Below are 26,719 nucleotides of genomic sequence, written 5' to 3'. Positions count from 1 at the left end.
CCTTTTCGATTCTATTTTCTCCAAATGTGGTGCTCTGGTGATTTCATCTTGATTTTATTTGCAGCAGTAAACTTGCTTTAACAATTGCACATGCTATGCATAGAGCATATTTACTTATTCTGCAATGTTCTAGAACACTAACTTTCACTTCCTCCAAAGCATATGAGAGCTATGTTTTGCTTTGAGATGGAGATTTTGGCAGAATGGCATATTTAACTCAGTGTTATTGTGAAAAATGCTTTTATTTCCATGTTTTTCAGACATATAAATATTATTTTCAGTAGTTTCATTGCAGAACATGTTTGAAAGTCTCCCATTCAGTATTTTTTAAGGAGAAAAAATAATTAAGTTCATTTCCCCTCCCAAATGTTTTATCATTCCAGTGAAAAACTTGCAAAGCAATGCAAAGGTCTGGGAAGGAACTTTCCAAAACTCTCCACCAGGAAGACAAGGAAGTAAACGGAATGACTGAAGGTGTCTCTAGCTCCCTTCCACTTCCTTCTCCCCTTCTCTGCTTCAGAGATGAGGGAAACAAACAAGTTGCAATGCTGGAAAAAGCCCAAGAGCTTTTCCGACTCTGTGACAAGGAAGAGAAAGGTTTCATAACAAGATTTGACATGCAGGTAAGGATCTTCCTTCTCAAAATACTATATGGTTTGCTTGTTTGATGTATTGTGTGAATACAACAATTGGGTTTAGGAACGTATTATAGTTCATGAGAAGAAACATATCACATTATTTAACAGATTCTGTTTCAAATACTAAGCAAAAAATTCAAGCCAGAGCTTTTGAAAGCAATACTGGAGCAAACCAACTATCAGACTGACATCAAATATGATGCAATGTAATTTAATTATTGTAAGTTCACCATAAAATGGTTTTATGTGAAATTCTCGGCTTAAATGTAATACTAAAGCTGGAGATTGCTTGGTACTCACCCATGATTAACATTAGTTTTCCCTGTTTCTGTTTAGATATGCCCTCGAATGAATGAAAGGAATAATGAAAACTGTCATCATTTAATTGCCTTAGGTTCTTTTCTGTCATTGGTCAGCCAGCTGCTCAAACTTTGATATTTATCTTTCCTTTTTATATGTTCTCAACATTTGGAAAGAAGGCCAAATTGCCCATATCATGTTCTGTACTTTTGGGTTGCTCACCTAATCCAGTTTAGTGCATTGGTACCTCTACTTAAGAACTTAATTCATTCCGTGACCAGATTCTTAAGTAGAAAAGTGTGTAAGTGGAAGCAATTTTTCCCATAGGAATCAATGTAAAAGCAAATAATGCGTGCAAAGCCATTAGAAAACTAATAAAAGCTTGTAATTTGGGTGGGAGGAGGAGGAGGGAGAAGAGGAGGAGGACAGTTGCTGCTGAAGGAAGAAGGGGAGGTGAGACAAAGAAAAAAAAATCCAAAACTTTAAGGCTTAAAAAAAAAAGAGGGACTCTGAGGCGGCGAGGAGGAGCCACGGGCCTCCCATACACCTGGTGCGAGGCTGCCTCCCATACACTGCATGTGAGAGAGAAACCCAGGCAGGCGAGAGGGGGGAACCTCCTGCTTCATTGACCAAAAGGCGGCGGCTGCTGCTGCTGCTGCTGCTGCTACCTGCTTCCTCTTCCTTTCCATGCTGAAGGGCTCCCCTATTCTCTTGCTCACTTGCTTTGTAGCTGGCGCCTTTCCTTCACTGTGGTGACTCATCAGTTTGGCTGAAGCCGAGTTGATCCAGCCGAGCCAAAGCACTCCCTTTTGCCTTTCCATGCCCAGACAACCTCGCGCCGGATGTATGGGAGGCAGCACGAGGGAGTCACCACAGCAAAGTTGTTTATTCCCTCTCCAAGCGCCCAGAGAAAGGAAAATGCTCCGTTCGCTCTGAGCTGCTAAAGCCTCCTTAGGCGCCACTGAAAGGCTCCTCTGGCAGCCCAGAAAAGCCCGAGATGGCCGGGATTAAAGGGGGAATGGCAGGAAACTGGCCGGGCCTTCGTGCCGCTCTCAAATTTCCTGGGAAATTTTTCTGGGCTCAGGTTCTTAAGTAGAAAATGGTTCTTAAGAAGAGGCAAAAAAAATCTTGAACACCCAGTTCCTATCTAGAAAAGTTCTTAAGTAGAGGCGTTCTTAGGTAGATGTACCACTGTACTTTGTTCCTTGCAGATATTTTGGTTTTCATCCAAGAAACTTCTTCAGGTCGTCTTCATCAGAACTGAAGAAGCTTCTTGGATGAAGACGAAATTTCTTCAAGGAAAACCAAATTCCAGTTGCCTTTTGAAAAAGTACCTTTGAGAAAACCAGGACCTAACTGAGAATCTGCAAATACATTTTTTTACTTTGTGTTTTCCTTTTGCCTGTTCTCACAACCTACAGAGATAGTTCTTGTTTATGTTGCCTAGTCTGGTGATGGTCTATTCCTTGTTGAATCATCTAGTAGTTGTCACAAGAAGATCCACTTTCCACTTTCTGATTGGTTCCTTTTATTTGTTCACCAACTGATCAGTTGGTTGGTTGATTTAATTAAGGCTGTCAATATTCCAACCATCATTTTCTCATCTCTTGGTTTGTGACCATCATCTTTTCAGCTTTTCTCCAACATAGGTTTATTCAATGTATTTCAAATATTTTACTTATTACCGGTATATCACTCAAAATTGCTGAACATAACCATGCCATAGTAACTATAAATTGTCATAGTATTAATTGGCTTACCTATATTGACAACAAAATCAAATTTATAGTTGAATATATGATATGAATAAATTCTAATTTATTTTATAAAATAGCATTGTATAAGATTGTGGATTAATATAACGGGGGAATCTTGTATTATCTCCCACATTAGCTCTTGCTTCCCATGCATGCGGAATTTGGTGAATTTTTTAAAACAAGAAAAAGTCCTTAAACAAATGTAATACAACCTAGACAAAGACCATGCTTCATTTCTTTAAAAACACAGAGCAGTCAGTATACATCAACGGACAAATTTCTAAAAGATATGTGGACACATATCTAAATTTTACCAAGGGGCAGCAAAATTATTCTTGAAGGATAGGTACAGGAACTGGGTCTAATTCACACCTGTACCTGCATCTACTCCCAAAGGCAAGGAAGTCTTCCATATAAATCCAAAAGAAAATACAATGATACCTTGTCTTACAAACTTAATTGGTTTCGGGACGAGGTTCTTAAGGTGAAAAGTTTGTAAGACGAAACAATGTTTCCCATAGGAATCAATGGAAAAGAGATTAATGCGTGCAAGCCCAAAATTCACCCCTTTTGCCTCGAAACTCCACCTCCGGACCTCTGTGTTTTTGCGATGCTGCGATTTCACTGAGGTTCCCCTCGCTGGGAAACCCCACCTCCGGACTTCTGTTGCTAGCGAAGCGCCTGTTTTTGCAGTGCTGGGATTTCCCTGCTGGGATTCCCCTGCAGCATCACAAAAACACGGAAGTCCGAAGGTGGGGTTTCCCATGGAGGGGAGCCTTAGGGGAATCCCAGCAGAGCAAAAATGGGTGCTTCGCTGGCAACGGAAGTCCGGAGGCGGGGCATCCCAGCGGCGGTGGTGGGTTTGTAAGGTGAAAATAGTTTGTAAGAAGAGGCAAAAAAATCTTAAACCCTGGGTTCGTATCTCGAAAAGTTTGTATGACAAGGCGTTTGTAAGATGAGGTATCACTGTACAGGCATTTTGACGCCTGTCATAGGATAAATGCAACTTTGACTTCAGTGGCCATCTTTCTGTGTCTATGCCATGAAGAAATGAAACACGTGAAGGTTATTGAAGGGATATAAAACTAAAAAAAAAACTTATCCTGGTCCCTTATTTTGCTGTTCAAGGCGCAGAAGAAATACCAAATGAATGGATGTGGCTATGAACTGCAGCTAAGTTGGACAGACTGTGCATTTAGAGAACACCCAGTTTCTGCCCTGGCAAAGTAGAACGTTCATTGTTTATATGACGTCTGCCAATTTTCCATGAACTGCATACCAGTAAAGTTATTCAGGACTTCATTCTCAGGTGTATCATACTAAATGCTAATTATAATTATATACTAGGGTGATTGACGCACCTTAAGTAGAAATTCTACCCATTAATATGAATTCACGGCAGAAAATGCACCACAAAATTCCACCATGTACAATTTTTCTTTTTAACAATAATTTTTTTTAAAAAAAGAGCAGAAAATGCAACAGTGCAAATTGTCAGATCCACATTTTCAAGGAAAGCGGCCCCCCCCCATTTTTCATCTGCCATTGTACAAGAATTTGGCAAAGTTAGTTCTGTGAAGGCAACTGGGGAAATGAGGTGAGAAAACTATTCTCTTAATTAAATATCTGAATCCTGAATCTGACCCTCTTTTTTTCTTCTTTTCCACAGCGGTTACAAAGTGAGCTACCATTCACGACTGAACAGTTGGAGGCTGTTTTTGACAGTCTGGTGCAAGACAATAATGGTTACCTCACCCCAGTAGAATTCAGTGTAGGCCTAGGTAAGAGGAGAAAGAGAGTTTGGAGTGTAATCGTCACTACATGTGGAACAATGACGGCTGCTCCTGTTGAAGGCAAACAGCAGTATACAGGAAATCCATATTTCTGTTCTCGGACAGCTGAGAATGGAACCATACTGAGAATTGAGTCTGCTTTGACAGGCAAGGCAGTGGTATATGGAGAACTGAAAATATTGCTCTGCTCTGAATCAAAGAGGTAGGAATGGATAGACGAGGAGTAGATCCAAGCTGGTAAACTATTTGTCTTCTCCATTTTACTGTTTAGTAAAACAAGCACCACTTACAAATGTTGACATACCTCCAGGGATTGCTTTTGCCCCATATCTGTTCCACAAACACATTTGTCAAGAGTAGTGAACATCTGGAAGCTACACCAAGCTTCATGTTTGCAGAGCAGAGTATACAGTGTACTTCCTCTTATTGTGAGTCACGTTGCGATGAGGTTTCCTTGAAACAACCTGCTGTCCTATTAAAAAGTCTTCCTTCTCATTTACTGCTAAACTACCCAGCAAGCGAGTCTGCGGAGAGGAGCAGCATACAAATCCAATAAATAAATAAATAAATAAATAAAGCATGAATTCCCCCACATGGGCAAAATAGATACTGTAAAAAAAGATCCATTTGGTGGTATGAGCTGGCTTTGAAGGCGGGGAAGTTACTAAAATACCCTTGTGCTGATTAGAAGAAGCCAAGTCCCTCCATTTAAGAAGACCACAAGTCAACAGTTCTAAGACTTTACTAGGAATCAGGCTGATCAAAGGGTAGGAAAGCAGTGAGAGATTCTGATTTGATGAACTAGAACAGAGACACAATATACTATATTTTTGTCTAAAGGGTAACTATCTTGGGAGTTCCGAGAGTAAACAGTTCACGTATTTGACCTAGGAGGCAGTAATCACAATACAGGTAGCCTTCAACTTATAACCACAATTGAGCCCAAAATTTATGTTGCTAAGTGAGAAGTTTGTTAAGTGAGTTTTGCTTCTCTCACCACCATGCACTAGAAAATTAGAAAGCCTTTCTCTGTAGCCTGGGGCGGAGCGGGGAGTCAGTGCACTGCACAGGGAATTGAAGCTGTCCCAACTTCGTTCCTCCATACAACACGTCTCGGTACTGACTTCCCTGGCTGGAGGAAAAGCCTTCTCTCTAGCTCAGTGATGGCGAACCTATGGCACGGCTGCCACAGGTGGCACGCGGAACCATATCTGCTAGCACGCAAGCCGTTGCCCTAACTTAGCTCCAACGTGCATGTGTATGCTGGTCAGCTGATTTTTGGCTCCCACAGAGGTTCTGGGAGGGTGTTTTTGGCTTCCAGAGAGCTTCCAGGAGGATGGGGGAAAATGTTTTTACCCTCCCCCGGCTCCAGGGAAGCCTTTGGAGCCTGGGAAGAGAGAAACATGAGCCTACTAGGCCCACCAGAATTTGGGAAACAGGCTGTTTCCAGAGTCCAGGGGGCCTCTGGGGGATGGGGGAAGCTGTTTTCACACTCCCCAGGCATTGAATTATGGGTGTAGGCACGATAGCGCGTAACCATGCTCTTTTGGCATCTGAGGAAGAAAAGGTTCACCATCACTGCTCTAGCTGGTGTGTGTGTGTGAGATTAGATTAGATTAGATTTATTGGATTTATATGCCGCCCCTCTCCGCAAACTCGGGGCGGCTCACAACAAGTAAAAACAATACATGATAACAAATCCAATACCCACCAATCCAATTACAATGTTAAGCTAAAAAATTCAGAGAGAGTGAGAGGAAAAGAAAGAGGGGAAGTGATTCAATGTTTAGAGAAAAGAAATGACTAGTGACTGCCTCATCCAGCTTTCCTGTTGACTTTCTCAGGAAGCTCGCAGGGATGATGTAATGGCCGTGACTATGAACAGCAATGGTAAAGATCTCCTTCCATTTAGCGCCATCATAATTTCCAATGGTCGCTGAATGAGCAGCCATACAGTAAGTAGAAGACTACCTGTATAGAATGGCAGAGAATATTTTTAAGACCATGAAGCTGCCTTCCTAGTATGATTGACAGTAGTTTCCAGAATTTGCAGCTAGATGGTGAAATGTTTGGATGGCTGGAGTGACTGAGGTTTATACTCAGACATACTTGTGAGTACTAAGTGAGGGAAGGAGGATAAGCAGAATTACCTTCATTGCCACAGAGTAACCACTGTTCACTGCATAAATTATTTGGGTGAGCTAAGGATGCTCAGTCCTATTGTTCTTAGGACATCCTAAGTTAGAACAATTAACCTGTTAGAACTGCTTGCCTCCAGAAGTTGTGAATACTTCAACACTGGAAGTTTTTAAGAAGATGTTGGATAACCATTTATCTGAAGTAGTGTAGGGTTTCCTACCTAATGTGTTTGTTTGTTTGTTTGTTTGTTTGTTTGTTTGTTCGTTCGTTCCTTCATTCATTCATTCCTTCATTCATTCATTCATTCATTCATTTATTTATTTATTTATTTATTTATTTGGATTTGTATACCGTCCCTCTCTGAGGACTTGGGGTGGCTCATAGCATATGCAAAAACAGAACAATAATATAAATCCAATTAATACTACATAAAAACAACCATTAAATTCAATTTAAAAGAAAGTAAAACCTATCAAACCAATCATTCAACACTCATACTTAAAAATTCATTGATCAGGGGGAAGATTGTTGTTGTTCTTGTTAATAATAATAATCTACATAGCTAGTGCGATTTAGAAAGCCACTTTCTAAGTTAAGATGGGGTTATAGACTTGCTATTTCACAAAGGGTCTCTAATTTTGCTTCTCCAATTAATTATGTAGGTCCTGATACTGCAGTCTGGGACTGTTGCCTTGAAGTTGACAACTTCAGTGGGCTTCCAGTCAATATTGTACTTTTCTCTCTTTACAAACCAGATCAAAAGAACCTAAAGCAAATTTCCTCTTTGTGGGCTGCAGGGTGATCTCGTGTTCTTTCACTTATTTTCATAGGGAAGTTCATAGGAAACGAGCCACACCAGAACTTTGAAAATTCCAGTCACGAGGAGACCTTTGAGTCTAGCTGGTCAGGAGAATTGGACCAGACAGATGAAGGGGAGAAACAGTTTTGCTCTGTGCTGGAGCAGTTTGAAGCACCCCAGGTCTTTGAAGAGTAAGATGGAACTCTCCAATCTGTCTTTTTCCATTAGAGTATGATTATGATAATTGTTTCATTCAACAGCTTCACGTTCAAAAAAGGTTGCCTTGAATTTTGTACGGCAGACTCTTCGCTATATAATCAGTGAGCTATATCTATTGCCTTTAATATGTACAATAGGGGTGAAGACCATCTGGTTTTCCAGCTGCTGCTGAATTACAGCTCCTAGTATCTCTTACCACTGGTTACATTGACTGGAAGTGAGGGCTGTAGTAAATCTATTTGGAATTCTTTTGCCTATGGGAAAATGTTGCTAACTCTTCTGCGTTTCTGTTGCTCACCTACAAAAAGATATTGACAAAATTGAACGGGTCCAAAGACGGGCTACAAGAATGCTGGAAGGTCTTAAGCATAAAACGTATCAGGAAAGACTTAATGAACTCAATCTATATAGTCTGGAGAACAGAAGGAAAAGGGGGGGACATGATCGAAACATTTAAATATATTAAAGGGTTAAATAAGGTCCAGGAGGGAAGTGTTTTTAATAGGAAAGTGAACACAAGAACAAGGGGACACAATCTGAAGTTAGTTGGGGGAAAGATCAAAAGCAACATGAGAAAATATTATTTTACTGAAAGAGTAGTAGATCCTTGGAACAAACTTCCAGCAGACGTGGTAGATAAATCCACAGTAACTGAATTTAAACATGCCTGGGATAAACATATATCCATCCTAAGATAAAATACAGAAAATAGTATAAGGGCAGACTAGTTGGACCAGGAGGTCTTTTTCTCCCGTCAGACTTCTATGTTTCTATGTTTCTAGGCCAATGAGGGCTAATGCATGATTCTGTGACAATGTTAGTGAAGGAAGAAGAGCAAAAATTGGAAAAATTGGGTTGGTAATGTAATAAGAGTCAACCAAAACTATTTTGAAGGCGGAAATGCGGAAATCTTTATGCCTTTCCTCTTGTGGTTTGCTTGTTCTTAAGGAAGTGTGGGTAGGAGCAGAACTTAAAGCTGTGTCTTTAAAAGCATTCTGCTAGAATCTCCATTGTCTTTACTCCAGTCAGGGTGAAGTTCAAGAGCTTTGGATTCGAATCCGAAAAGAGGCACCCGAACTCCTAGCCAGTTTTGAAGAGTTTCTTTCCCATATTTCGTCATGCATCAAAGATCTGCACCATGAGAAAGAATCCATGGAACTGGTTTTAAAACGGTAAGCAATTCCCATAATGTCTGAATGCCTCTTTTATTTAAATGAAGACTGGAGCATAGGCTTCCCATGGACCATCAACAGGGACTAGCAGAATGTGGGAATCTATTGTTATTTATTTATTTATATTTATTTTGTCAAGCATGAATATGATTACAGACAAAGTATAAGCATGATTGTGAATATATAAGATGCACAAGCATGGTTATGAGTACATTATATTTTACGAATACATGGGACATTAGGACAGGAACGGTAGGCATGCTGGTGTGCTTATGCATGCTTTTTACAGACCTCTAGGAGAAAGATTATGTTGGGAAAGTAAAATAGTGTCTAAAGTTTTAATTAGAAGGCAAAAAAAATTGTATAATATTGTTGATGATAAAATATTCATGCACAGCATGGAGGCATAATTGAAGTAAAATATGGGGCTTAATTTTGAGGCCAAGATTGGCCAGCTCTTTGTGAATAAAATAAAAGAGATAAAATGTCAGTAATTTAAATCAGTCATGTCAATTTATTATAAAACACAATTAATCTAATCTTTTATTTTATAGTCATTTGATACAGTTTGCCCTTTGAGAACAATGAGTCTTACTGGAATAATTTTTCCAAAGCCAAGTTACAGTTGCTAAAGATTGCAGATAGGGTTGTAAAACTTACAGCAAACATTCACTGTCCAGAAGCAACATATTAAGCCTGTTATAAAGAATCCTGAGTTTTTCTTTTTAGGAATTTTTCTTTTTGATGGGCAGCAACTATTTAAACATTCTGATATTTTTGTAGGGCTGTGAGAACGTCATAATTTGAAAAGTGACAGGTAAACTGTATTTATTTTGCCCTAAAGAAAATATTTCCTCTATTCTCTTATTTTGTTTTCATTTTTTATTTATTTTACCCAACCTATGTTTTTCAGACTCAGCAACTTTAATATGTGTGAACTTCAGCTGCCAGAATTCTCTAACCAGCATGGTTGCCAAGTTTGAAAAACACCCCGTTATGCACTTTTTCCTCATCTCCTTCTTCCTGTTCTATTCTTTTAGAAGAGAAACAGACCATGACCGAGAAATCAGGTGTCTCTATGAGGAAATGGAGCAACAAATTAAAGCTGAAAGAGAACGGCTGGTCCAGCAGGTAAACTCCTGATCTGCACGCAATCCTAATCCTTGATTACTCCTATGATGTTTGGCAAATGCTGGGGATGTTTTAATGGAGGAAGGAGGGGAAAAAAGGAACACCTGTTCCTCTCTTTTTTTTTCCAGGAGTCTACAAGGCTTGAGAAAAACCACATGTTTCAGAAAGAGTTGCAGAACAAAGAGCAAGAATTTGAGAAAATTCTTTACCGACAGAAAAAGGTGACCGAGACCTGCTTCTCATCCTTTCATGTTTTTAATATTGGATTTGTACTCTGTATATTGCATGTTGTGAGCCGCTCCGAGTCTTTGGAGAGGGGTGGAATACAAATCTAAATAATAATAATAATAATAATAATAATAATAATAATAATAATAATAATAATAACAATAACAACAACAACAACAACAACAACAACAGCAACAACAACCAAAGTTATTGTTCAATAAAGAGGTAACAATCTTTACTAGAAACTATCCTTGCCCAGTCTAGTGTTCCCTAACTATACTGGGTTATGATTTCCAGAATCCTTGGTAAATGTTTGGAGGATGCACAATTAAAGAAAGGCTGCTTGTATTTGTTGATTTCACCAAGAGAAACTCATAGCTTAAAATAAGCTTTTGTATATGCACAAGTGATGCAAAGATGCATTGGGAAGTACCTTTTGTCTGGCTGACAGTATTTTTTGCAGAACTAGAACTGGATTAGGGTACAAGAGGTTATTGTACAAATTGCAAAATAAGATATACACCTGTTGGAAAAGGAAGAAGTAAAATGCTTTCTGCTCTATTTATTATTTCATCATTTTTAGTCCATTTGGTTCCAATAAATACTCATATTATCATTTGTAGGCTTTCTATTGTCCTTTCATTGCCATGTTACATCAAGACATGATTGAAAGATGTGGTGTGAAAGCTTTGTGTTATTTTTACAGTCTTTGGTTTGTGATTTGTACAAAGCATTAAATATGTTGTGGTCCTTCAGGGATGGCTGGGCATGCCTATGAGTTGAACAATATGAAATCCTTCTTGCTGGTACATTAATATTAGCATTGCAGGAATAAATATGATAGGCTTTGAAAAGATCTTGTTTGCAAAGTCAGGAAACATTTCTCTTTTGTTTTCTTGGAAGAAGAAGGCCATTTCTCTTTTAATAAATAGTTCGAACTCGTTCTCTTGTAATATTTCTCGCCTTATTGTCCACCTAGGATTTTATTTCTGCCCTTCCATTTCATCACAATAGGATTCTTCTCTTCTGAATACCTTTTTGGAAACTGTCATGGATGAGATCAGAGCTAAAGTGGACAAAGCCTCTATTCTATTCAAGGAAAGATATAAGTTTTAAATGCCCATTTGAAGAGGGATGTAGCCTAGCCTGCCACCTCTGTTAAGAAATTTATATCTTGTGGTGTGGCAAGCAAATAGTTTTTACAGGGAGTCCTTTCATTTGGGGTGGATATGTCTATGATTACCTATAACCATTCCTGATTGGTTTAAGTAACAGCTGTCTGGTTGAGAGCCAATTGCATAATATTGATATAACAAACATCATAAAATTCCTGACGTAGGAATCCATGATTGTAAGCCAAGTTTGTTTTGAAATCTTATCTTAATCTGCAAGGCCTGGCCCAACTGCTTTTGAATAGTATCTGCTATCCTCCTTAAACCTCCAGGCCCATAACTTTGGCAGGGTTTCATCTCCATTCATATTTCACTCTGGTCTGATATACTATTCACCACCAAAGCAAAAAGGACTGTATTTATTCATGTCACAATTATATAATTATTCTTGAAAGAACACAGTTAAGAATTTGTTTGAATAATTATTGTATCCACATTGTTGTAGGCAATAAATAAAAAAACATACTCCAAGGATAAAACAGTAACAAAATCATCTATTGTTCTTACTGCAATCCTAGATTTCATTCAGACTGTATTTATTTTGTTTTATACATGTCTATATTTAGTTGGAACACCAATTACACTGCCAGCATTCTGAGCAACTAGAAATGCGTATACAAAATGAGAGATTACAAATCCTGAGTGAAAATCTCCTGGATCAGCTGGAAAGGACCAAATGGGAGCTGGAAGTAGCACAAAGTCGGTTGCAAGAATTGCAAAAAGAAGCCCAGGTAGAGCAAGATCAGAAAAACAGGTATGACCAGGGATAAGGACAAAATTTATTTATTTATTTTATTTATTTATTAGATTTGTATGGCGCCCCTCTCCGTAGACTGGGGGCGGCTAACAACAGTAATAAACAGCATGTAACAAATCTAATGTTTAAAATAATTAAAAAACCCTTATTAAAACCAAACATACACACAAATATACCATGCATAAATTGCATAGGCCTAGGGGGAAAAGGGTAGTTCAGTTCCCTGAAGCCTGACGACAGAGGTGGGTTTTAAGGAGCTTACGAAAGGCAAGGAGGGTGGGGGCAATTCTGATCTCCGGAGGGAGCTGGTTCCAGAGGGTCAGGATCGCCACAGAGAAGGCTTTTTCCCTGGGTCCCGCCAGACGACATTGTTTAGTTGACGGGACCCGAAGAAGACCGATTCTGTGGGACCTAACCGGTTGCTGGGATTTGTGCGGCAGAAGGTGGACCCGGATGTATTCTGGCATCCCCTAGTTAGAATGGAAATATTAGAAAAGCAATTCTGTTGTATGTGGCTGCTGCACATTGATAACTCTTTAAGGTTGACTAATTTCTGATATTTCATTTTCCCTACTCAACAACAATCTTCATAAATCTCAAGTACACAAAGGCATAGTGCCTTTCCTTGAGATAAACTAATGATGGAAGTCTTTTTCCAATTACGTTTTTCTAGCAACTTCATGATGGAATTAGCTTGGATAACAAACACACCAACCTTTAACTATGAGGCCTTCTTTTGTCAAAACCTACAGGGTGTGACAGTGCTGGAACAAAACAAACAATATCATTATCTCCACAGAAATCAATTACTTTAATGTTTAGAAAAATATGTCATTTGAGAATCATAGTTGCCAGTCAAGTAACCAGTTACTGTAGGTTATCAAGTGGTAAATAATTTATTTGCTATAACTTAATTGACCAAAACCTGCTTTCAGTGTTAAGGAGAGGTAAGAGAATGGCCCTGTCCTCTGTGTAACAATTTCATCCGGTTTTTACTGATGCGGTCTGCTTCAAACACAATGAGCATTAAATCCCAAATGCCTACGACAGGAGTTGAAGTAGAAACACATTTGGAGAGTCAAAGTTGGTGATTGTTGAAAAACAATAACTATCACTGTCTATAGACACAATGTTTTAGATGAGATGAAAGTATCAAAAATAAAGTTACCTAAAAAGCTGTTTTGGTGTGCTCAGGTAAACAGGTACAGGTAGTCCATGACTTACAACCATAATTGGGACCGGAATTTTATTGCTAAGCAAGGCAGTTAAGAGAGTAGTGACCTTTTTTTGGCTACGTCTGTTAAGCCAATCACTGCAATTATTAAGTGAATCACATAGTAGTTAACCAGATCTGGCTTCCCTCACTGACATCGTTTGTTGGTAATTGGCTGGGAAGGTGATGAATGATGGTCATATGTCTATAGGATGCTGCAGTAGCCCTAAGTGTGAAGATGGTCTTAAGTCCCTTTTTTCAGTGCTCTTTTAAAAAAATAAATGTTATTGATTTTCAAACATTTTTTTAAAGACAGACAAACAAAGAAACAAAAAAGAGAAATAAAAAAGAAAAAGAAAAACTGTAATATCAACATAACAATCAGTATTTCTCTGATATATATATTTATCTATATAAAGCCCTTCATGGCATCGGACCAGAATATCTCCAAGACCGCCTTCTGCCGCACGAATCCCAGCAACCAGTTAGGTCCCACAGAGTTGGCCTTCTCCAGGTCCCATCGACAAAATAATGTCACCTGGCGGGACCCAGGGGAAGAGCCTTTTCTGTGGCGGCCCCAACCCTCTGGAATCAACTCCCCCCAAAGATTAGGATTGCCCCCACCCTCCTTGCCTTTCGCAAACTCCTTAAAACCCACCTCTGCCGTCAGGCATGGGGAAATTGATTCCCCTGGGCCATTTCCACTTTACGTATGGTTCGTATGAGATGTATGTTTGTTTCTTATATTAAGGGTTTTAAATTGTTTTAACCTTTGGATTTGTACTGTTTTGTTGTTGTGAGCCGCTCCGAGTCTCCGGAGAGGGGCGGCATACAAATCTAATAAATAATAATAATAATAATAATAACAACAACAACAATAACAACAACAATAATAATAATTTCTGCATTGCTACATCAGATATTTCATTAACACATACAATCACAATATCCTTATTCAAACCATTTATATTTACATATTTACATCCTGTGTTTTACTAGCTTTTATGTATCATTTGTGATTTTCTTATTTCTCTTTCTTAACTTAATCCATCTGGGCCATTGTACCCATACCTCGTAATACTCCGAATCTTTTTGGGGTGATTTCTGCGTTTTTCCAAAATTGTTCCAAGATAATTCTGGCTGCAGTTGTAATGTGTAGTATTAAGTATTTTTTTTGCTTTACTGTTGTCCTTTTTGAATATTCCAAATAAAAACAATTCTGGTGAGAATTCTGTTGCTAAATGAACTTTGGATGCTGAGGACTCCCTGGATGTCACTTGACCTGTATCTTAGGGCCAAACTATATCTTGTGAATATATGCAATCATTGAGGGGGGGATAAGGACATATGAATGCCCTTTGAGAAAAGACAGATAAGTAAATATCCTTGTCTATAAACCTGAGATAACAATAGACCGTTAACAAATAGTCCAAGTTCATATCATGTACTATATTTTTTGGAGTATAAAACCCACTGGAGTATAAGATGCACCTTAGTTTTTGGGGAGGAAAATGGAGAAAAGAATCTGCTCACCAAGTATTCATCTGGCTAGAGTCCTTAGTCGTCAGCTTCAGCACATTATTTTATCCCCTGGTTAGGGCTTAAAAAAACCTTATTCGGAGTAACAATGAAAAAGCGTTCAAGGCAGTAAGAGCTGGGAAGATCGTTAGCTCCTCATTAGGGCTGGAAAAAAACTTATTTGGAGCAAGTACAGAATGAAAAAACAAAGTACAAAGACATGGTTTGGAAAACATTCTTTGCAGAGAGTAACAATGAAAGAGCTTGCAAGCCGGTAAGAGCTGGGAACATTGTGAGAACCTGGTTAGGGCTGGAAAGAAACTTATTTGGAGCAGGTTAGAGCAATGAAAAAACCCCTGCAAAGACTTAGGGCTTGGAAAATATTCTTTGCAGAGAGAAACAATGCAAGGTAAGGGCTGGGAAGATCATTAGCAGCTAGTTAGGGCTGCAAAAAAGCTACATTCAAAGTATAAGATACACCCAAATTATCAGCCTCTTTTAGGGAGGAAAAAGGTGCGTCTTATACTCTGAAAAATATGGCACAGCCATTTTTTGTTTTAAATGTGTTCGGTAAACCAAAATAGGTGGGTTTGTACTTTATATGAAACCATAAATTTGCAACCTTTCAAATTACCATGACTTGATTCATACTTAGAATTAAGCCCAAAGCACACAAGCAACCTTACGCCATTGTGCAGCATGCTAAGTAGGGGAGACATAATTAGTGTTAATTTACTTAGGCCACCATATATAGTTACCGGCAGCAGTACTACTACGTCTTAGCCAATATTAATGTTTGCAAAAGAATAAAATACAGATTCACATATATGAAATCTTTTTTTTCCCTTGCTTCTATCCCAGAGATATATTTCAAGCTTCTAAGAATATGCAGAAAGAAAAGCGAAGCCTCTTGCGTCAGTTGGAGCTCCTCAGGTAAGAAAGGTATCTGAAAAGGAATGGTTGGAAGAGTGAGTGACTGTTCAGTTATTTGGAAAATACTCGAATACAGCAGCTTCAGAAAGTCGACCTCTTTGGGGCAGCGACTCCAGCCTTTCTGGTTTTATGGACCAGCAGGGGTGGAGGCAGACGGGATGGTTCAGCTCAAGTGGTGGGTGAGCGTGCATGTGTGCAAAGCTCTATTTGCGTGAGCAGCAGGCACATGTGCTGGCCACTTGTACAAATGGAGCTATACACGTGGGTGGAGCTACATGTGCAAGTGGAGCTCATCTGCCATGTTTATGGCCCAGTTCTGAACAGACCAATAGTAGACTGCAGCCTATGAGTGACGGATCACTGGGTGAAATCTAGTGAATAGCAATAGCACTTAGACATATACAGTGGTACCACTACCTACAAACACCTCTACTTACAAACTTTTCTAGATAAGAACCGGGTGTTCAAGATTTGTTTGCCTCTTCTCAAGAACCATTTTCCACTTACAAACCCGACCCCCCAAAACTGTAACTGGAAAAGGCAGGGAGAAGCCACTGTGGGGCCTCTCTAAGAATCTCCTGGGAGGAAACGGGGCCAGAAAAGGTGGGAAGAAGCCTCTGTGGGGCCTCTCCAGGAATCTCTTGGGAGGAAACAGGGCCAGAAAAGGCAGGGAGAAACCTTTGTGGGGCCTCTCTAGGAATCTCCTGGGAGGCAACAGGGCTGGAAAAGGCAGGGAGAAACCTTTCTGGGGCCTCTCCAGGAATCTCTTGGGAGGAAACAGGGCCAGAAAAGGCAGGGAGAAACCTTTGTGGTTTCTCCTGGGAGGCAACAGGGCTGGAAAAGGCAGGGAGAAGCCTCCATGGGGTCTCTCTAGCATCTCCTGGGAGGAAACAGGGCCTTTACCCTCCCTGTGGTTTCCCCAATCACATACTTTATTTGTTTTTACATTGATTCCTATGGGAAAAATTGCTTCTTCTTACAAACGTTTCTATTTAAGAACCTGATCACAGAACAAATTAAGTTTGTAAGTAGAGGTACCACTGTATATTGCTTCACAGTGCTTTACAGCCCTCTCTAAGTGTTTTACAGAGTCAGCATATTGCCAGCAAGACAAATAGTTATCCAACATCTTCTTAAAAACTTCCAGTGTTGGAACATTCATAACTTCATACCATAAGTTAACATATTTAACTTACAATCAAGAGAAAACAGTTATTTAAGTGTTGGGAGGTCTACAGGGGAATTACCATATTTTTTGGAGCATAAGACACACTTTTTTCCTCCCTGAAAATTTGGGTGCGTCTTACACTCTGAATGTAGTTTTTTTAAAGTTTTTTTTCCAGCCTCAACAAGATGCTAACAATCATCCCAGCACTTACTGGTTTGCAGGCTTTTTAATTGTTACTCTCTCCAGAGAAAGTTTTTCCAGCCCTAAAGTAAGTGCTTGCAGGCCTTTTTTCATTGCTACTTGCTTAGAATAAGTTTTATTCCAGCCCCAATGAGATGCTAGCGATATTCCCAGCCCTTACAGGCTTGAAGGCTTTTTCATTGTTACTCGCTCCAAAAAAGGTTTTTTAAAGCCCCTAATTAGGGGATAAAATAATGTGCTGAAGCTGACCAGACGAAGGACACTAGCCAGATGAATACCTGGTAGGCAAATTCCCCCCCCATTTTCCACCCTAAAAACTAAGGTGTATCTTATACTCCGGTGCATATTATACTCTGAAAAATAAGGCAGCTGTTAAGAGTTATTGGCCTCATTTACAGATAACAATTGCTTAAGATTTATTTTGATCACGGTGTATGGAAGAAACAGAATGATGTCATGCAGACAAACAAAATAGTCTTGACTATTTTTCTTTCCTTCATTTCTTTTGCTGTGGAGCGCCCAGCATAAGCTATTTTTTTATTCAGAATAATTATACGATGTGTTAGGCTGTTAATAATTTACTTTGTATAATTAAATAATTGGATGGTCTAATATTTGTTGGATGGTTGCCAAAATGGGAAAATTGAACTCACAAACGTCTTGTCTAATTGACATTGGGCTGAACTCATATGATAGCTACCTTATACAAGCAACTGCTCTCCAGAATTTATTAAATGCAATCTAGTTGCCAAAGAAATGATTGAGCTAGCATTTGTCATTGTACAAATAGTTTCTTACTTTCCTTGTTCTCTCTGTTTGCTAAGGCTGTATTCATACAATAAATTGATTCACAATTATCTTGCTAGTAGAGCACAGTGTAGCAATTTTTTAGTTCACTGCATTATGCAAATTCGGAACATTTGATTAATCACATAAATCATGGATAAGTGAACCATAGCTAAGCAGGTAAGGCAAACACAGTTATTGACCGCAGTACTGTTAATGACTGACAGTGGTGATGGAATCTACAATTTGGTACCTTCGAAATATGACCAGAACTTATGGGAGCTGTAGTACATCATAGTAGTAGGGAAGTCAAATCATTTCTGCACTAGTGACTTGCAGCCTCTCAGAGCTGTGCAATACAGTAGTCATTTTTCCAAAGTAGTATTATTATTATTATTATTATTATTATTATTATTATTATTATTATTTAGATTTGTATGCCACCCCTCTCCGTAGACTCAGGGCGGCTCACAACAGCAATAAAACAATTCATGACAAATCTAATAATTTAAAAACATTTTTTTAAAAAACCCCTGTTATTAAGCAGACACAAACACAGACATACCATACATAAATTGTATAGGCCCGGGGGAGATATCTCAATTCCCCCATGCCTGGCGGCAAAGGTGGGTTTTAAGGAGTTTACAAAAGGCAAGGAGGGTGGGGGAGTTCTAATCTCCTGAGGGAGCTGGTTCCAGAGAGTCGGGGCCACCACAGAGAAGGCTCTTCCCCTGGACCTGCCAAACGACATTGTTTAGTTGATGGAACCCGGAGAAGGCCAACTCTGTGGGACCTAATCGGTTGCTGGGATTCGTGCAGCAGAACGCGGTCCCGGAGATATTCTGAACAGGGTTTATATTACTTTAGGAATGACTAGGCCAGTGATGGTGAACCTATGGCATGGGTGCCACAGGTGGCACGCGGATACATATCTGCTGGCACGCGAGCCGTTGTCCTAACTCAACTCCAATGTGCATGTGTGTGATGGCCAGCTGATTTTTGACTCGTACAGAGGCTCTGGGAGGGCGTTTTTGGCTTCCAGAGAGTCTCCAGAAGGATGGGAGAGGGTGTTTTTAGCCCCCGCCCCACCGGCATCAGGGAAGCCTTTGGAGCCTGGGGAGAGTGAAACATGAGCCTGCTGGGCCCACCTGAAGTTGGGAAACAGGCCATTTCCAGCCTCCAGGGGGTTTCTGGGTGGCGGGGGAAGGTGTTTTTGCCCTCCCCAGGCATTGAATTATGGGTGTGGGCATTTACCCATGTGCGATAGCGTGCACGCATGTTCTTTCAGCACCCAAAGAAAAAAGGTTTGACATCACTGGACTAGGCAATACTATGAATGCATTATACATCACTAGCATGGAAATTATTTAAGTTTGGGTATGGGGAAAGGGCAAACGTGAACACTGTAGCCATAACACTTGCATTTGTCTTGCTTGCCTCTGGAGCAGAGAGATGAACAAAAGTCTGCGCGATCAGAGAGACACAGTTGAAGCTAAGAAGATGGTCAGTCTGAAAAAGAATGTTTCAATCCCCAGCCACCACTCTTGTGCCTGCTATCATTGCTGCCATCACTCGGGGACATTTCATTTTCCTGGGGGATGCTAACAGAAACACAGCATTTATTTTTTTAAGGATGTTTCTTTTCTAAGTCTAAACAAAGCGAGGACTGCATTTTTGCAAACCCCACTCACTGCAAAAAAAACCAAAAACGGCATAGCTTGCCTATTTCTGATTGTAAAGGAAAGACTCTCTAAGTAGATGTTCTTTGGACCGGAAAGCATGAAGAAATGTTTGCACTTTTTGAGCTCTTTGCACTAAAGGTAAAATACACATTAACTTGAATCTACAGAAAATTGAATTTTCCTCATGCGCTTTAAAGAAAAAGTCTTTCCCTCTGTTGTCACTGTTTCTAATAACTTGGGAATTTTTACCTGTCTTACTTTTACAACAGATAGCACTTTTTACCAGCTCTTTTGCCATATTTATTCATGGTTTATTCACAGTTTTCACAATTGTGTAGCTTTATTAAAGCCTGAAGGGATTTGTACATGACCCTTTCTGTTCCTTACCTAGGTCTGCTCCCATAATGGACTAACCCTCCCTTTTTTCCCTATAATGGTATGTATGAGCATGATATTACCTTTGTTGTAAGCCACCCACCCTGAGTCTCAGGAGAAGGGCGGCATAGAAATTGAACAGATAAATAAATAAATGCACATAGGCATACAGATATGCACATGCACTTGTATACCTTTGTCTTAGAGGAATGAGACATATATATTTATCTCCTGAGGTATATTTCCCAGTAAATTCCACAGAACAGATATAGCCCAAAAATGAAGTATAAATGGAGAATGATCCAAAGAAGACTCATGGGCTTGAAGGATATTCATGAAGGCATGAATGAATAATGAAGAAGAGAAAAAAGATGATTAACATCTCTGGTCAGTTTTGTTGGACAATGATAAACAGTACTTTGAGGTGTCCGGGGTTTGTTTGTTTTTTAAACCCTTGAATGGAGATTTATTGAAGCTGCTAAGTAAAATTTTGTACTGAGCAAGAGAGAGATCACAGTGTAATGGGTTGTTTTACAAATCTAGATTAATGTGTGTTATTTGACTGAATATTTCACTATTTATCTCTCTGATTAATTGGTGTGTGGAAGTATCTCCAGGTGAATAATTGATGAGGATACATATTACCACTCCATTGTAAATAGTGAAAGGTGTCTTTTTTTTGCTTTGGTAATATTTTCATGTAATTATAATTACCCAGGGAAATAACTATTGCACATTGTTCCCCAAATCCTGTGATGTGTTAAACAGGAGCATGTACAGATACAAAAATTAATAAAATCATGTAAATATAAGTTGCAATAAATGAAGCTAAATATAAATATAAAATGAACAATGTGAAATCTTATTTTGCACACACTGCATCTTTATATATTGATCAAGTTGTAAAAGATTCTTCTGGAAAGATCCAAAGAGGACGGTCATCAATGTTAGATCGTGGAGGTACAGTGATACCTTGTCTTACCAATGCCCCTTAATACGAACTTTTCGTGATACGAACCCGGGGTTTACGATTTGTTTGCCTTATTTATTGTTAGAGTTGAAAGGGACCATGAAGGTCATCGAGTTCAACCCCCTGCCCAAGCAGGAACCCTATAGTACACCAGTCAAGTGGCAGTTCAATCTTCTCTTAAAAATGTCCAGAGTGTTGGAGTTCACAACGTCCGCTGGTAGGTTGTTCCATTGGTTGATCGCTCTGACCGTCAGGAATTCCTCCTTATCTCCATGTTGAATCTCTCCTTGGTCAGCTTCCAGCCGTTGTTCCTCGTCCGGCCTTCTGGTGCCCTGAAGAATAAAGTGATCCCCTCCTCTCTGTGACATTCCCTCGTATACTTGTAGACTGCTATCATGTCCGCCTTGTCTTAAGAACCATTTTTGTTTTAGGAACCCGAGCCCGGGAGCATGGGCTCTCTTACTATGCGTGCACTCTTGTACTTTGTGCGCTCTCTGACTGCCACAGGGATTTCCCTGCTCTGTGATGTCACTGCCGGGATTTCCCATTTGATTACAGCCCCTGCCAGGATTCCGCGCTCGGAGAAAGCGCTCTCGCAACCACTTCGCCGACAGCCCTGAACGAAAGCGCTACCAGTGAAAGGACTGCAGGAGAGGCAGGGCGGGTGCTCCCAAAGCACTCGGAGAAAGTGCTTTCGCAGCCGCTTCGCTAGGAGCGCTTTCTCTGAGCGCTTTGGGAACGCCTGCCCCGCCTCTCCTGCAGCCCCTTCACTGACAGCCCTGTTGTTGTTTATTCTTGCTCTGTGTGTCCAAGTCACATAAAATAAAGATCTATTTATTATTTATTTATTCATTTGTCCAATACACAAATACATAGGAAGAAAAATAGACATGTAGTAATATATATATAAGGGTAAAGTGAACTTAGAGGAGAGGATATATGAAAGAAAGAAAATATATATGATAAGTGAGAGAAAGGAAAGACAATTGGACAGGGGACGAAAGGCACACCAGTGCACTTATGTACACCCCTTATTTGTCAAGAAGTAGAATGTTCCATCCACATTTTTAGAGCAATAGTACAGATAGGCCTAGGGTACAATATGACTGGGATTACTATTACTAAGCAATGTGGTCATAAAGTACAATGTCACATGATCATGTTGTTTAGTGGTGGCAATCTCAGAAGTCCCAGTTACTGTTGTAGCCTCAGGGTGCAAAGTTGTTAAGTGGTAAAAAGTCCCAGTGGGTGGGCACTAGGGGACATGGTTGGGATCACAGAGGGCTGGTGGATCCCTTGGTTGGGTTGGGAGAGATTATGGAAGGTGGGTTATCTGAAGCCATAGGAGACCAAGGGTGCTTGCAGGCAGGTCCCTGGGATCTTGTCCTCTAGTCAGATATTTGGAAGAAAAAACAGTGGCAGCAACTTCCTGTGGCAACTTGCAACTTTGCCTGCTGGTTTTCCCATTGACTTTGCTTGTTGAAAGTTGGCAGGGAAGGTCACAAATTGTGATAATGTGACATGAGTTGCTGTGACATTGTAATCACAAACTGGTCACTTGAGCACCCAACTCATAATCATATGACTGAAGGGATGCTACAGAGTCTGGAACTTTGAGGTCCATTTTCATAAGTCCATTTTTTCAGCCTCACCATAACTTTAGCTGGTCACTGAGTTAATTTATTTCCCCCCCAAGTTCTAGGCATTTGACAAATAAAGTTGCTTGAATTCGCTGGGCAAGTGCAGTGAATTTGACTGAGCTTGGATTTTTTCCTATTATCTGTGAAATGTTTGATCCTCTGGTTTCCGAGAATGGCCTAAATAGTCCTTTATTAGTGTTTTATGTGGTGGCTACTTAACCTAAAACAGTTAAAAGACTTGTAGAGTTGCTGCTATTGCTCTGAGTTAAATAAAAGAGCACAGAGTTTGATTTTGTTGAAATGAACATCTTAAATGGTATCCATTTCATTGTGTTACCATTGTGGTTTCTAGAATGGTGTACTTCCTACCACAGGCTACATTTAGTCCTAGAGAGGTGGATAGACAACATTTTTGTAATAAATATCTTATCTGAACTGAATACATTATTAAGAAATGCAACATACTGTACATATCCCTCCACATACACTTACCAAAAGCTAGGTCCATTAAAAATGTACATAAATTACATTAAATGTTTGAATTGGTTGCCATTTTCTTCTAAACACTTACTGCATAAATGTTTAGAAACCATATAAGTGTTTAGAAAAAGATGCACTTTCCCCACCCTAAATGAGAGTGGAAATGTCAGTGCATATTATACACTAAATATAGCCATTTTTTGGCCTCCTGAAGCCCTGCCCCTGCAACCCATTTTTCACAAACATGGAGTGGACAAAGGGTCTGGAAAGCCTGCAGAGAGCTCCGGGGTACTGGAGGAAGGCAAAAATGTCCCATTTTTGTGAAAAAAACCAAGCAAAAATGGCCTGGTTTTTTGCAAAAACGGGGAATTTTTGCCATCCCCCAGAACCCAGGAGCTCTCTGCAGGTTTCCTAGACATTTTGCCCACCTCATTTTTGTGAATACACGTGAAAATGGCTCATTTTTTTTTGCAAAAATGGGGGTGTTTTTGCCTTCTAATTATCTCATCTAGCACGACTAGAGAAGGAATTCTGGGAGTTGAAGTCCATTAGTCTTAAAGCTGTCAAGTTTGAAGACCCCTGTATTAGAGGTTAGGGGTGCAAGGGGCTTCAAACCTGGCAAGTTTAAGACTTGTGGACTTCGACTCCCATTCCTGAGCTAGCATGACTGGAGGAGGAATTCTGGGAGATGAAGTCCACAAGTCTTAAAGCTGTCAAGTTTGAAGTTTGCAAAAAGTGCACATGGTTGTAAAAAGTATTCTGCTACATTGGTATTTTATTAAGTAATACATTATTACACCACTTGCTTCAGAATACTTTTTCCTTGTTTTCCTTCTCTAAAATCTAGGTGTATCTTACACTATGGTGCGTCTTATACACCAAAAAATATGCTTGGTTCATAACTTTTGAACTTTCCTAAGTACAGTATAGTAACATTTCTTTGAAAAATATTATTGAGCCAAATTAGTCAAACTTGTTCTTTACTAGGGACTGATTTTGATTTTGGTAGTATGTGTATGCACAATACAGATACAATGATATATTATATATTGAGTTGAAAAAGGCATCCTTTTTATAGTGTTATAAAAAATTGAAAATGTTGATATTTGGCAGCAAAATATGCTATTTTTGTTTAACCTGGTTGTTCCCAGAAATACTGAAATGCAACTTCTTTAAAAGTATGTGTACTGGCGAACATTGCTTTAAGATAAATTATACCAGACTATGATGCTAATATAAAAGGTCTGAAATCAGGATGACCAGGCTAGCATATAAGCATGCTAAGGCTCTGCCTTAGACCAAATACGGTGTGGACTATTTACTTTTATTTAGAAATAACCCCATTATGTTAAGTGAGGCCTACTTTTAGATAAAAATACACAGGGTAGCTAGCAGCCACAAAGACTGTAGTGAAAGTAATCTTTTGCATACAGTATCTCATTTCAAAGTGTGTCTACATGGTGTCACACCCCTCTTTTTTGTTTTGCATGGCATCTAGATAAGCTGTTTATTTGGACAACAGAGATTTATGTGTGCAGTAGTTGAGACATTTCTACTTATTTTGTAGAAGATATTTTTTTAAAAATGCATCCCAGTGGAGAGTAGGGCCACTTTCTCACTGGTTTGTAATAATTCAGAGAATTATATCATGAACCCTGCTATTTGGAACGCTTATTTTATTTACCCTAAAAGCAGCAAGAGAGGAAAAGTCCAACAGGATGTGAGTTAGATTCTATAAATTGGACACCATTGCTTCTTTGACATTCTCCTGACTTTGTTCTCAGGCTTCTATGTCTCTTGGCCTCCCTGGACCGCATGACTCCCTCCTGGGAGCAGATGCCATTTTTGGAACCGACACAATCTATTATGGCCGCTCTGAAAACGGCATCCGCTTCAGGGACAAAGTCACATGGCCTAGAGATGGGGCAGTATGCTCTACTTCCCTAACACACTCTCCAAGAGCTCTAGAGAACTTCTAAAGGTAAGGGTTCCATCGGTTGCTAGAGGTGGGGAGGAGTGTGTGGGAACTAGTGAGGTCAGAAACAGACCCAAGGCCTTCAGGGACCAGAAGTGGGAGGGAAGCAGGCCCAAAGCCTTTGAGGATCCTGAGGAGTGGGATGGGGGGAGCTAGGAAGTATGGGACACTGCAATGCATCTGCTGTCAGTCATAACTCATAAGGGGGAATGACCTCAGGGGTGCTGATCATAACTTTGAAATCAGGTCATAATTAGGTCAGTTGTAACTTTGAAACTATCAGAACATTTTTTAAAATTACACAGCATTAGAATATTTTATTTAAATGGCTCAGGGCCAGACTATTTACGGGACCTGATACCTCATTGCGTCCAATAAGGGCCCACAGAGTCGGCCTTCTCCAGGTCGCGTCTGCCAAACAATGTCGGTGGGTAGGACCCTGGGGAAGAGCCTTCTCTGTGGCAGCTCCAACCCTGTGGTATCAATTCTTCCTACCGATCTTCCGGAAAGCCTTTAAGAACTGGCTTTTCCGGCAGGCCTGGAATTAGATTGACTGCTGTGTGTGTTTGCTTCTTTTAAAGTTATTATTTATTGTTATTACTGATTTTATTATGTGTTTGTGATTGTATTTTAATATTATTGTATTTATTGCATTTGTTAGCCGCTCTGATTCCGCTTTGGAATGAGAGGCATATAAATGCAATCAATCAATCAATCAATCAATCAATCAATAAAATAAGTAAGTAAATAAGTGAATAGGTAAATAATAAGTAAATAAGTAAGTAAGTAAGTAAGTAAGTAAATAAATAAATAAATAAATAAATAAATCTTTGAACAGTTACACTTTTATTATGGCTCAGGCACCATTTTACTTTAAGATTTATAAGGCTTCTCACACTTCATTGTTCACAAACCTTTAAAGTAGTTTACTCAGCAGATTGAGATTAGGTATACCTTCTAAGGAAAGATAAAGTGTACATTCCAAAGATAGTTTCTCCTTGGATAAGAAAAAAATCTTAGAAGTCCTGGCAAGGAAAGAAATTCCTTATATGGAATGGTGTGCAGAGGGGAATGAATGACTGTCCAAGGGGTTTGTATTCTATAAGAGAGATTGATGTATATAATCTGTGCTGGATGGAAGGAGCCTTTGCAGCAGCCCACCTAAAAGCTTGCTATCATTGTCCTTAAGTAACAAAAAAATTAAAAGCTTATTTTCCTGCAGCTGCCTGGTGTCTTTTTTTTATCAACCTAACTCAGAATGAACTGGAATAAGGAATAAAATATTCTAGCAGAATGGTTGCAAATGGAGGATAACCTGTAATGAACATGTTAGAATATTCATGATTGGGAGAACCATGTTAACAAGGTTAGCCAATGTATAGGCATAGCATCTGAGTCAGCCAATAGGAGTTTACCACTTCTGAGTCTGTGCAGAGAAATAAAAGCTGGGAACACTTGCCTCTATCTCACTGGAACCTATACCATCAGTGAAGTATCACGTCCATGGTAAACATTGTATTACTGGGGAAAGGACTTGGAACAACTAGAGGTGTACATATGCTTCAGCTCTGGGCTAGGACTGAGAAAAAGCCTGTCAGGGTCCCAAAAAACATCGAAAATGAAATCAGAGTCCGAGGCAAAGTATTCCAATTAGCAGAGCCATGTTGGCACAT

The 26,719-nt window shown here is 39.6% G+C and overlaps 1 protein-coding gene across 2 annotated transcripts in view; it reads left to right on the top strand.

The window, feature by feature from the left end:
* CRACR2B (calcium release activated channel regulator 2B) overlaps positions 1 to 20,827 on the top strand; it is a 43,651-nt gene extending 22,824 nt beyond the window's left edge. For both annotated transcript variants that reach the window (XM_070765301.1, XM_070765308.1), the window contains 9 exons: positions 384 to 623; positions 4,365 to 4,476; positions 7,458 to 7,617; positions 8,671 to 8,817; positions 9,858 to 9,948; positions 10,077 to 10,169; positions 11,915 to 12,102; positions 15,698 to 15,769; positions 19,373 to 20,827. In XM_070765301.1, coding sequence (XP_070621402.1) covers positions 402 to 623; positions 4,365 to 4,476; positions 7,458 to 7,617; positions 8,671 to 8,817; positions 9,858 to 9,948; positions 10,077 to 10,169; positions 11,915 to 12,102; positions 15,698 to 15,769; positions 19,373 to 19,529 — 1,242 coding nt within the window. In that variant the 5' untranslated portion in view covers positions 384 to 401 and the 3' untranslated portion in view covers positions 19,530 to 20,827. The remainder of the gene's footprint in view (positions 1 to 383; positions 624 to 4,364; positions 4,477 to 7,457; positions 7,618 to 8,670; positions 8,818 to 9,857; positions 9,949 to 10,076; positions 10,170 to 11,914; positions 12,103 to 15,697; positions 15,770 to 19,372) is intronic.
* The last annotated feature ends 5,892 nt before the right edge of the window (positions 20,828 to 26,719 follow it).

The sequence above is a fragment of the Erythrolamprus reginae genome, chromosome 1 (genome assembly GCF_031021105.1).
Source record: "Erythrolamprus reginae isolate rEryReg1 chromosome 1, rEryReg1.hap1, whole genome shotgun sequence".
Taxonomy (NCBI): Eukaryota; Metazoa; Chordata; class Lepidosauria; order Squamata; family Dipsadidae; genus Erythrolamprus; species Erythrolamprus reginae.
The sequence above is the reverse complement of the archived record's forward strand: the minus strand, read 5'-3'. Positions and strand labels throughout refer to the sequence as shown.